At 38.2% G+C, this 12,836-nt stretch overlaps 1 protein-coding gene across 1 annotated transcript in view; it reads right to left on the reverse strand.

The window, feature by feature from the left end:
- C4H4orf50 (chromosome 4 C4orf50 homolog) overlaps nucleotides 1-12,836 on the reverse strand; it is a 34,491-nt gene that overhangs the window by 17,730 nt on the left and 3,925 nt on the right. The window contains exons 3-9 of the mRNA XM_053976216.1: nucleotides 12,417-12,555; nucleotides 10,202-10,909; nucleotides 6,335-6,449; nucleotides 5,462-5,586; nucleotides 2,870-5,092; nucleotides 2,037-2,138; nucleotides 104-250 (exon numbers count right to left, since the gene is read on the reverse strand). Coding sequence (XP_053832191.1) covers nucleotides 104-250; nucleotides 2,037-2,138; nucleotides 2,870-5,092; nucleotides 5,462-5,586; nucleotides 6,335-6,449; nucleotides 10,202-10,909; nucleotides 12,417-12,554 — 3,558 coding nt within the window. The 5' untranslated portion in view covers nucleotide 12,555. The remainder of the gene's footprint in view (nucleotides 1-103; nucleotides 251-2,036; nucleotides 2,139-2,869; nucleotides 5,093-5,461; nucleotides 5,587-6,334; nucleotides 6,450-10,201; nucleotides 10,910-12,416; nucleotides 12,556-12,836) is intronic.

Genomic DNA, 12,836 nt, shown 5'->3' on the forward strand with positions numbered 1-12,836 from the left:
TACAATAGCTTCAAATCTATTCCCAATACCCATGATGGTATTTCTGCAGCCAGAACACTCCTCCCAAGGACCATGCTTTTCTCCATGCCATTTACATACATACCATTAATTTGCAGTGCTGCTTTCCCTGCGTTTTGTCCCCAACTTCTTGCTTAAGGCGGTCTAATTCTGAGAGAGCCTGCATCAAATGAGTTTTGGTTTCTTCACACCTTGTTTCAGCAAAACCAAGCTCTCTGTACCACTTCTGAGCCTAACAGGAAGAACAAAAATTACTGAGCATAATTAGTCCAGCAGTGGCATCCTTTCTCAATACCAGCTTACAACCATGGATTTGAGGCTGCTCTCTACATCATAGCTTTTGAATTGTTATAAATTGATTAAAATAAATGAAGTTATACAATACGCTTATCATAAGACATTAATGCAACTCTAGAATACCTACAGAATATCTCACTAGAGCTATGTCAAAAATATTATTTAAATTTATTTCTAAATGTGAAGGTACCATGAATACTCTGAATAAAGTTTAAAAAAAGCAGTGGTGTGTGCATACATGATTTCAGAGATTACATCTTTGAAAGCCCTCAGAGCAATGTGAAAGCAAGATTTTTATTAGGTGGGCAGGGGGGAAAAGTTTTCTTGAGGAATCTGCCCTGGTTTCAATTGGGACAGAGTTAATTTTCTCCATAGTAGCTGGCACAATGCAGTGTTTAATTCAGTATAAGAATCAAAACAAAAATGTCAAAAATGAAGAATGCAAAGAAGGGGAGAAAAAAGCCCTCCACATGCTCACCTTTTACTTTTTTTCTACTCTGCCCTTATTCCACTTACACACATTAACTGTAGTTTTGAAAACAAGAACAAACCCAAACCAAAAACCACAAAGAAGCTCCTCAACAGCTCAGCTGGTTGCCTGACAGCAATCTCTTTCCTTCCTATGATATATCTTATTTTCTCCCTTTTGGAAACAAAGTTTTCACATTATTTTAAGTAAACTGAAGAAAGTATTTTAACACACAACTTCCTTATAACACACAAAAGGATAAGAAGGACCCAAGTTAATCAGATTTTACAAAAGAAATAAAAATAAAACTGTCTCTTTATGTTCAAAATACAAGGTCACAAGTCTTTGTTTAACCATCCAACAGTCATCTAAATCCATCCCTTCATTCCTGTTGCCTCACTTGAAAGCTGGGAAGTCTTATAAAGCAGCTTTTCAAGGACAATAATTTCATACAATCACCACAAAAACCCTATTGCTATTTTTCATTTACATACTCAACACACCTGTTGCTGCCAATAGTTTCTCCACAGGGCATGTGAGTGATGCCTGTTACAACCCCATAAATATATTCCTGCCACGAAAACAACACATTGTGCTTAGATGTGCACGGAGCGGAGATTGACTAATGAAAAATAGGAACGTGAATATCTAGCGCATTTGGAAAGGCACAACACTGAAAGCTTCCTCAGATGGTGTCAAGAGTGCAGATGTACTTCACACAAACACAGAACTACCCCTCCACACTTGGAAGTCTCCAAGTAGGTGTTGCTGGACTTGGTGTTTGCTACACAGCTGTGGAGAGAAGGGGCAGCACACCTGGCAATGCCTCTGGATGCAGCAAACCCCTGGCAGTGCCAGGCTGCACATGATCTGGCTTCTCACTCAAAAACTCCTTTCAATTCAGGTTTGCAGTAACCCTCAGTGCTTCCACCACCTTCTCCTCATTTCCCAGTGATGTGTAGGGAAGCAGCTGCCCAGAGATGGCCAGAGTAGGCAGGTTGTTGTGTGTGCTTTTATCAGGGGACTCAGCCTCTGCCACAGAGTGCTGCAGGAATGCAGCTTCCCTTGATGTTCTGGCCAACCAAGAGTAACTACCATTCATCACTCAAAGATTGGAAGAACATTTTGGTACTGCAGATCAGAGACTTCCCTGTTTTGTGAAAGTGTTAGAGCCTGGCAGAAAGAAGACAGCCATGCAAGAGAACACAAACCCAAATTTGGTCCTCAGAAGTACATCAGAGTAGAAGGTTACCTCTTTTTTTGATTTTTCTAATTCCTTTTGCTGTATTTTTAGTTCCTCTTCCACCTTTCTGACTTGCTCTTTCATCATACTGTAGCTTTCAAATGTGCTGCCCTGGATAGACAAAAAGACATGATGTCTCCTCTCACCTGTACCAAATGGCACACAGTCATTTACAGAACAATAGATGGTTTCCTCCTAAACTACTGCAAAAAAATTGCATAAAATCAGGGTATTACATATAAATATTTCCCTGTTGACTATTTTCAAGTGAAGTAGTAATTCTGCATTTATAAGTACATAGAAATCTCCACAGAAATTCACTGTGGTGTAAGATACATGAATAGAGAGGAAAAACATGGATAAGAAATCCACCACGAGTAAAGATCCTGTCTTTAGAGCTATGCTTCATTTACATCAAAACAATTTAAAAAATTAGACCAAATCAAAATCATGGGCAAACTTTTCACCAAAACATGACATATCCACCATTATAAAAAGTTTCCTTCTGTTAGGAGAACTTGTGGTAGAATAAAAGCTTCTTGTAAAAGCTTTTACTCTTGCAATAACATAAATAATTTTTTAAAAGCCTGAACAGTGCAGTCTTTTAAGTATTATTTTTAACTTTGTAGCTTGCTGTATCACTTTAACATTCTCTAATACAAGATTCCAAAAAAACACCTCTCTGGCATTTTGCCTTCTATTTTGAAGTTAACTTGAGCACCTCAGCTCATGTTAGAGGTTACAGTTTCCTCCATCACTCAGCTTTGCCCTCCAAATGACATTTGTATCTCCCTTTCTTTTGAAGAGCCTACTTGATAACGTTCCTTACTGTTATTATTTACCTTTTTCCCAGGGGAATAATCTGAAGGATCTATAGCCAGAACTCCTTGTTCTTCAGTTTGCGTTACTCTACATGTTGTTTCAACTTTCTTTGGCTTAAGACCAGGTTGTTGACTTTCTTCTTTTAGTTTTAGTATATTTTTATTTGTTCCTATACTTTTCTCTTTTATCAGCTCTTCATATGTGAAACCCAAAGAAGACATTAATTCTTTTAAATTTTTATTTTCTAAAATAAAGTTTGCATTTGCTTTCTGACATTCATCAAGCTGTTCTGAAGTTTCTTGTTTGATTCTGTCTATCTCTCTTTGTAATGCACATTTTTCCTCCTGTAAGTCAGAAATGGTTTTATAACACCTAGTTTTGCAGTCTTGGAGTTCTGAAACTAAGGTCCTGTATTTGTCTTGCTCACACTTTATCTCTGCCAAATGTTCTAACAAAGTTTCTTTTTCGCCTTCTGAAAGAGCTATTCTTTGTAAATTTCTCTTTCTTTCTTGTATTAATTCATTATACTTTGCTACATAGTTCTCCTTGTCTTGTAATAATTTAGCCATTTCTTTGAAGCATCTGCTTCTTTCTTCTTTCAGGTCAGAAAGCAGCTGGAAGTACCTCATTTTCCTTCCATTCAGAGATAGAACGCTCCCGTGAAGTTTATTTGATGCAATTGTCCATGAGTCTTTTTCAGAATTCCTGTTTTTCTCTTCAACATATGAGAGATTATTAGAAAAAGTTGAAACTAAAAATGTTCCTGGGGTCATGGTGCTTTCTTCTGTAAAGTTATTATAACATCCACCAGCAACTTCTTTCTCATTAATTAAGTTTTGGAATGAAACAACGTTAGCTTCATCTGCTGCTAAAGCATATTGAAAATATGCACCCATCTCCTCTTCCAGGGCACACATCATCTGAGCATATCTGTCATTCTCCTGTTGCAATATACAGACTTTTTTGGAGTAATTCTCATTCTCTTGCATCAGCAGAAATATCCTCTGAGAACACGCAGCCACTGCTTTTTCCAGTACAGATATTCTCACATTACATTCATTTCCAGCTTCCCAGGTTGACAGATGACAGAAACACTTATAAAAACTGGTCCCTGACTGGAATAGTTTGCTTAAGCACACAGACCTCTCTTGCAAAGGAAACAGGAAGTTTAGTGGATATCTCTCTTCATCCGATGAAAAAAAATTCTGAGAGTATTCAGGTTGCACATTTTTAGCAGCTATTTTTTGACATGAGAAATTCTTGTCTGGTTCATGTAGTTTCAAGGTCTGGTCTTTCCTTTTTTTCAGGCCAATATTTTTGGAGGGGCTTGTTTGGTGAGTTGGTTTCTGAGCCTGCTTTCCTTTCTCTTCCATTTCTATTATGTCTTCTCCATTACATCTACTATTCACATCAGGGAGGCAGTTTTCTGCAATATTTTCTTCTTTCTCCATTTGTAGAGGACTCCCTTCAAAACACTTTTTAAAGTCTTTAAAATCAGCAGATAAACTCTGGGCACCCTGTGTGCTATGGATACTCCCTTTGGCTTCCACTCCTGGTTTCCCAGGACTGAATAATTCAGTTTTGTAAGAAACTTCAGAACTTTCTTCAAGATCACAGGTCACCTGTTGTTGTTGTGCTTTGTCATTCTGTATTTCTTCGCTTTCAGCTCCCCCTGTAAAGATTTTTTGGTGATAGTTTTCATCATCAACATCTTTATCCAGACATTTGTTTTCACTCACACTTCTTGGCAGAACTTGCTTGTTTCCCCAGTGTTTTTCCATGTTGCATTTTTCTAGAGATGCTGTGAAAATTTCAGCCACAGTGGAAGGCAATGTTCCATGAAGAAGTTCAGTAGCTCTGTCATAAAATCCTCCTTTTGCAACAATGCAAAGACCATCAGACCAAAGATTAGTATTTGTCTCACAGAAACTCAAATTCCTCGCTTTCTTCTCAGTGGTAAAAGCTCTTATATGACATCTCCCAGGTTCAAATAAGGTCAGTTTGAGCTTCTTCCTCATTAAGATTTTAACCACAGAAGCAGGGAATGTCTTCACTGGTGGAGTTATCGTGTGTTCCTTCAAGAGAAAAAATGTTTCTTCATCTTTGGTTTCCTTACTTGTCTCATCATTGGGTAACTTCTCAGAACAAGGGGGAAGCAGCCCTGCTTCATGATGACTTGGGGTACACCTGAGCAAAGTGAAACTGTCCTCTAGAGTATTTGCCCTCTGTGGTCCAAGGGTGACCTGATGATAACAAATGAGACATGTTTCAAACTCAAAAATATATGCTAAGTAACATACTAATCATAATTTGTTTTTTCCTTCACCCACAAAATACTTGATTACAGATTGATGAGAAAAAATATTTCCATACAAAGGGTTTTCAAATAATTTAAAGACTTACAACAAGAGTAATGTTACAAATTAGGTATGAGTAAGTCAACCATTGCCTTAGGGTACATCTGTATTCACCTGGTAAAGAAGCTGTAGTAGCTATGATTTAAAGCTACTTTTATATTCACCTTTAAATACACCAACTCTTCATTTTCTCTCCAATTTCACATGCTCCCTGTGCACAAAGATAGCAAAAACAGCAGTAACTTTTTTTCTCACCTGCTCAGTCTCAGCTAGACCAGCAACTTTCACAAAGGCACTGGAACTGCATTCCAAAACTGGTACAAGGTCTTCTGGTAGCTCCTCCATCTGCTTTAGTCCATCGCAACTACAGGCTGCTGTTTCTGTTATGGTAAAGCACTGGTAAATGTAATGTCACTCCCAGACAGTTACACAAAAAGCAAACCCAAAACCATCCGAGCAGATGTTCTGCATAGAAAAATATTTTAGTGAGAGTATGCTCAAAATTACCTTCTCTACCAGCAGCACACATCACCATCAATACAGATACAAGCATGATGTTAAACACAAAAATGAGCTTCATAAAACCCCCATAAATATCAAGGTCTAAAACAAGGCATATTTGGGGTTCATGGTTTCCAGTTCCCAAAGCATTTAGAAATAGAAAATACATTTCATTACAGTGGGCAGGTGAAAACCTAGGGATTAAATTTACAGGTTAAAATTATTCAGTGAAGGTCTGCGTTTACATACACTAAAATTTGCTATAAAATTCCCATTAATTTATGTTGCAAGAATTTACCTGATCTAATCTGCCAAGAAAATCTGCCAATTTGTTTGGTCTGAAGAGCAAATATGTCTCCTGCATGGCATTCCCAAATACTGTACTTCATCCAAGACATACAAAGTACCTCACCTCTGTAGTTTCTTGAAAGTTCTAGGATTTCTTGTGAAAGCTCCTATCTGAATAGTGGCAAACAGTTATCATTTCACCTTCCTGAGATGCAGTTTACAGATCAGGAGGATTTTCAAAGGGCTTACACCTTTTAAGTCATACACACCCCATGAATAAAATCATCTTGACTTTCATGGCACAGAAATGAAAGGAAAAACTCAGATTTCTTTGCATACCAGACTCTTTATCATGTAGCAACTCAACTGGAGTTTGAGTAGGTCTGCTTCTGAGTGAATCCAAGACTGCCCTCCATTTCAGATTCTGAACTTCATCCTGAATTAGATCTCCATTCTTAATGGGAAAAGGGGGTGGAGAAGGAAAAAAATCCACAGGTTATACACATATATGTGGAGCTTGTGATATGAAAAACAGGCAAATAAATCTCCTTTGCTATTTTACATTCAAAAGATACATTATTTCATTAGAACTGCTGTTGTTTCATACAATTTTCTTACTTCAACGTTTTCCAGTAAATGTTGCAATCATAAACTTTCTTCTAGTTTTCCCTTCATATTTTACAAAGCATTAATGAAGAAAATCTGAATCATAAGTGTGTAATATGTCGGATCACAGGTGGAACAGTGACTAAATTATATGATCATCAACAAAGATAAAAGAAAGTCCAATCAAGTAGGGAATAAGACTAATAGTTCAGTGCCCAGCTGCAAAGACAATTGTTCCTATGTTGGAAGAACTCAAAGTGGAATAACCATTCTGAACAAAATTTTGGTTTTCTATTGATAATTTAATTGCATATTTCATATTCTGTTCTTGACATTTATCTTGAGTCCCTGATTGAATTTGAAAATTTTGACACTTCCTGATGCAAAGCAGATACCCCAACTGCTTAATAAATGAAGATCACATTTCATGTGCACTGTGCTCATTTTCAGTGAACACAAAAATCAGATTCGATTGTGTCAACAAAACATCATTGAGACAGTAACCAAAACAGCTACACCACAGAAACCACACCAACACAGGCACTTTTGTCTTCCTACAGTGGCATCAAATGCCAGCAGAAAATAAATCTGGTCCCTTTGCACTGAGCTGCAATTTTAAAATGACATATGGATGGGAAAGGCAATGACTTCCAAGCCTTCAGTTCCTAGTGAGTCAGAAAAGGCTGCTGATTTTCCACAGGACCACCAGTGAGAATAATTTTATTTCAACCCAAGTCAGCTGCCTCATTGTTGCGCTCTATTAAAAGATCTTGACTGAGTGGCAAAACTTAAGTGGAAACCACAACACTTCCAAGATTTCTTCCCTTATTTTCTCAGTAGTATCGACTAATAGAATGGTTTGGGTTGAAAGGTATCTTAAAGGTCATCTAGTTTCAACCCCCCTGCCATGAGCAGGGACACCTTCCACTAGAGCAGGTTGCTCAAGCCCCATTCAACCTGGTCTTGAACACCCCCAGGGGTAGGGCATCCAAAACCTCTCTGGGCAACCTGTTTGAAACTAATCTCAATTCCTTGAAACACAATCATTCCTTTCCTGCACCTCTTCATTTATTTCTTTACAGATATCAACTCTTGATTTATCTGTGGGTACTGTCAAAAGAAAGTTACACAAAATAATGAATAAGACACAAGTCTCAGGTGGCAGAACATCACACTGAGAAAGAAATCAAGACCTCAGCTGTCATGTGGAAGCTGCAGAAAGATGCATTGCTTGGTTTTTTCATACTTTTCCCTCACCTTCAACAGACTCCCTAATGTTCACATGTAGAAACTGATAAGTCAACACACAGCCACAGGCAACAAACTGCTTTTTTTGGTGTATGTTCATTTCTCATTTAGGCATATACTGCAACTGGAATATTGCAGATAGGATGCTGATACTGAGTTTGGAAATTCAAGTTTTCTACAAGATTTACTTGGAGATACAGTCCACCATGAGATGCAGTTCACCTCTTGGTGGTCAGTCTAATTGGATCTTGTATAGCACACAATTTCTCATTTCTATAGCTGTTGGTAGAGTAGGATGAGATCAAATAGGATTTTACTTGTAACTGTTTTGGCTTAAATACTACAAGATCGAGGTGACGAGACTGAGAAATTCTATTTTAATACACACTGATAAAACTCTAGACAAGGGGGAAAAACCCTCTTCAGTTTTACAGAAAAACACCAGATGTCTCCCTCCTCCTTTTATCACAGATACTGAATTTTTCCCCTGCTATCTCGAGGTATTTTCTACTAGAAAAATGCAAGTGTACTTGCAGTACCAAAACAGGAAGAACAGACAACCAGAAATCCAGAAGGCATAAGATTTGATGCTGCTGATACTATAAACAGTATTTAAAGAACACTACCCACTCTGCAGCAGAGTAAAGTAAACACAAATTATGACCTGTTCATTTATACCAAAGACTGGGTAACTGAGACTCTAATCTCCTATGACACCAGAAATGTAAATTAATACTTCAAAAATAAATGGTTAGGAAACTTCATGTAGAGAAAAAAAAACTTTTATTAGAGTACAAAATAGAAAGAATCCTGTTTCTTGAAGACTTCTTGGATTGGTCTCAAGCAATTAGTCAGTTGTGTACCTTGCTTTCCCATCTTTAAATAACTCTACATTTTATTTCTCCTTTTCTCAATTTTATCAAACCAATAGTAATTCTTCACTACTTCTTCTCTGGCTCTGAAAGCCCTCACTCCTCTTGACTTTAGCTGTGCAGTACCCTCATAATGCATTTGTTTGTTATACCTGTTTACAACTCAGTGCAAGTCCCTCAAGAAGTATCTTAAAATATTTTTAAACCGTATTCTTCATTCCCAAGGAAAAGTGAATACACCAGTTAAAGTAATTATAGTAATGGCTCATGGTAAGCTGTTGGTTTTTCTGCCACCTCAGGGCAGCTCCAGAGACATGTGGGGTGAGGTGCAGCTTCTGAGCTCTCCTCAGAGGTCACCCACATGCTGCTGGTTACTGCAGGATGATCTCAGCACTCTCTCACAGAGACAACCTCCTGGAGCTCCCTGCTTTGGGACTCTAGAATCACTGATGGGATAAAATCACCAGGCCTGCAAAAGTGCATTCCACTACCAGGTTAAAAAAAATTGTCTGTATTTCTTCTAGCTTTATGGATACAAGATCCTCTCTAGCTTCTCCCAGTTCTGGAAGTACTCACAGTCTGACTGCCCTCCAATATGAAAGGGTTTTGTTCATGCCCATTACCTCTTGGTTAACTGCAGCTAAAATCAGGAGAGTTCTTGGGATATCAGGTCACAATCTAAATGAGTGTGAGGCATAGCTGATCTCACTTTAAATAAAGTCTCAATAAAAATACCCTGCACCTCAGTGCATGAAGAATAAAACTTTGTTTGAGTCCAGTCTGTGAAAATAATTGTTCATCACCAGCAAAATGAATTGGCAGGAGCTGAATGCCATAGTATAGCATGAGCAGAGCTTTCCCATGCAGTGCTGGAGTGAAGTGCTTGAGGCAAACAAGTTCCATTCAGTGTATTCAGGGCACATCACAATGCTACAGTGCCACAAACCACTGACTATCTCAGCTGGCTCCTGCTCATCAACGGTGCCCCCATCTTCCCTTGTTTACCATCATCCAGAAAATCTCAGAGACAAGATTTATTGTCAAGATTTATTGTTCTTTTTGCTCCAGCATTTGGGCATGAATAAATGCAAAAACTCATCCAACCATATGTGTCCTTCTCCACTGAAGGGTGCCCACAAGGCAGGTCTCAGAAGTTCTGGGCTCTACTTTTAGTGCCAATCTCATTCAGATTGAGACCTTTTGCTGTGAGCACATCACTTCAAAGGTTAAGGAAAAAAGGTTTGTTGAGTGTCCTCAATGTGCACCTAACAAAAGCTCTGATGCAATGAAGCTCCAACTACTGATTCTACTGGGTGTAGAAAGACACAGTGGGAAGTACTAATGAATAAACAATAATAATAAAAAAAAATCAGGCAGGATAAACCTCACACTTGCTTCTTGACTGTATCATTCATAACAGGTGTAATGCAGGGTGATACAAAGATAAAAACTAATTACATTTTGAATTATTTTTACTTACCAGTTGACTTACCAGGTTAACACTGTTGTCCCCATCCACCAATCTTGTAAGTTCTGAGTCTTTTTCTTTCTTCTTTTTCAATTTTGCAGTACCTTGATCTTTTAAAGTTCTGTTTTCATCTAAAAGCTCTTCCACTTTTTCCTGCAGTTTGATTTCAGATAATTTTAATTTATAGACATGATGTTGAGATTCTTCCAATTTTGTTCTGAGAAAGTCTTCAGTGTTCTGAGAGCACTGCAGTTGAGTCAGCAGGTCTGCCTGGTCTCTTCTAGTGTTCTCTTCTTTTTCCCTCAAGAACATCAGGTTTTGTTGAAATGCCTTGAGGTGGCTTTTCACTTCATGCTCCACATTTTCAATAGAAGTCTTCCATTCCATTTCTTCCCCACCAGGGTGTTTACACCCCTGAGTCTCACTGCACACTGACTGCAGCTTCTGCTGGAGGTGCTGCACCATGCCCTCTTTTAACTTGGATGTCAAAAGAGCAGTATGGGCATTAAGATCTAGGACTTGCTTTTCCAGCCTAGATACCTCACCCTGAAGGTAACAGTCCCTTTTCCTCAGTACTGCTGTCTGTTGTCTCTGCCTTTGTTTGTAGTGCTCAAAATATTCTGACTGGCTTTTTATTTCATCCTCTTTTGCCTTCAGCTGCTCCTGAAGCCAATGCAATTTTTCCTTGTGCTTCTTCTCTGACTTCTTTTGGTTTTCAACCTATCATTTCAGTGAGATGTACAGTTAACATCTTAATATGAAAGCTTTTGTTCCCTTATATTTTTCTTAATTTAGTGATAATTCTGCCCTTGTTTTCTGAAAACTCAGGAATGACACAAGTGGAATTTTTTTTTAAAGCCAGTAAAATACTACATTTAGAGCAAAAATAACCTTCTTTGTCATTTCAGCCATCACTGAAACATCTTAGTAGGAAACAAGCAAAACAAACTCATTCATATCTGCTACTACATGTCATACAGGAACTTTTAAAACACATTTTTGCACGTTCTACTGTACATATTAAATCAAAATAAACCTTAGAACTGTAATTCATATATCCAGTTCCGATTTATACAGTAACAGATCCTTAACACTGACAGTACTGTAGCACTGGGGTGTTACAGGCAGAGGAGCTGTGGTTCTGTTATAGAAAACACACTTTCCAGAGCCCAGGACTTCTCCCTTTGCTCTTCACCATACCTGTCATCTGTCAGCTCCTCTTATGAGACTCCTGAAAAAGGAGAAAGGAACAGATGCCTTTTGAAACAGTTTGAGAAAGACTTTGGTATTTTCCTTTGCACTAGAGTGTGTTTGAACACAGAGACTTGGAGGTGAAAGATGCCAATGAAAGGCAGAAGAGGCTTTAATGAGTCCTGTACTGCCCTTGCTTTGAGCAGAGTAAGAGCCACCAGTATCACAGGGACATTGCAGCAACTTTCAAGCAAGACTGAAGGCACAGAGACATGAAGGGATGACTTTGGTTTTTTCAAAGACTTTTTAGATCAGTCATTGTGCTCATCAGCACTTTCCTGTCTTAGGCATTCACTGGCAAGGACTGGTCAGAAGGAACACTAGGCTGAAAAGTCAGGTAGATATGGGCTAATATTTTGTTTTGTTAACTCTTGATGGGAATATATGTCTAAGCTTCCCAAGTCTTGAAAAATACATTTCACTTTTAATTACAAAAGCAGAGACTATTCACTCTTGTGAATCTTGCCACACGATACTAGAGCCCTGTTAAGAGTATTTGATTTTGACCTAAAATGCTGAGAAAATGAAAGGATGTCTTATGATAAACACAACTGAAAGACATTGTTTCACTGAAGCCTGCTCCTGAAAACCTTTAATTCCTTCTCCATTTTCATGAATCCATCGAATGAGCAAACTAGGTAAAAATGCCTGTTGTATGGGGCTAGAAAGATAAAGTCTGGCCTAAGAAGGAGTACACTGAGCAGGTCCTAGGGAGAAAGTAAAGAAGGGGGAGCATAAATTTGATCAAGGGCCTGAATGAGAGAAATAACAGCAGTGCTAACAAAAATAACAGAGAAATAGAAAACTGGGAGGAAAAAAAATCCAAAAATTCTTCTCATTTCTTTGGTTGTAGAAAAAGAAAAAGGCTGAGGCTATTTATTGCTTAAAAACAGAGGTCACTGGAGATGAGCTTGACCTATAAATTACTACCACAAAGAGGAAATAAATTAGGTCATTTGCAACAACATCCCCTCACCAAATGGATCAGGTCCTCCTGAATGCTTTGCAGTTTCCCTTTAATGCGCAGATTGGCATTTTCAACCTGGTCCAGCCTCACATAAAGTTGATCAATCATCACAAGAAGTGTTTTGTGTGACAGCTCCAGCTCTTTCATCCTGTGATAGCGAGAATGAACATTTTTGCTAAGTAAATACCACAGCACAGTTCCAGATGGATAAGCAGTCACAACCAATGCATCAATTTATCTTTATTTTTGTATTTATCTCCCAAAAATAAAATAGTAACAAATTTTTGATCACTAATATAACAAACACTTAACAAGTCTACTGGGGTTTGCACATTATGCTGGAGAGTGTTGAAATTGTTAAAGATAACACCTTTCTGCTGACTTAATAAGAATACCATGAGCAAACGTGTGCAAGATTTTTGTTCAATG

The sequence above is a fragment of the Vidua macroura genome, chromosome 4 (genome assembly GCF_024509145.1).
Source record: "Vidua macroura isolate BioBank_ID:100142 chromosome 4, ASM2450914v1, whole genome shotgun sequence".
Taxonomy (NCBI): Eukaryota; Metazoa; Chordata; class Aves; order Passeriformes; family Viduidae; genus Vidua; species Vidua macroura.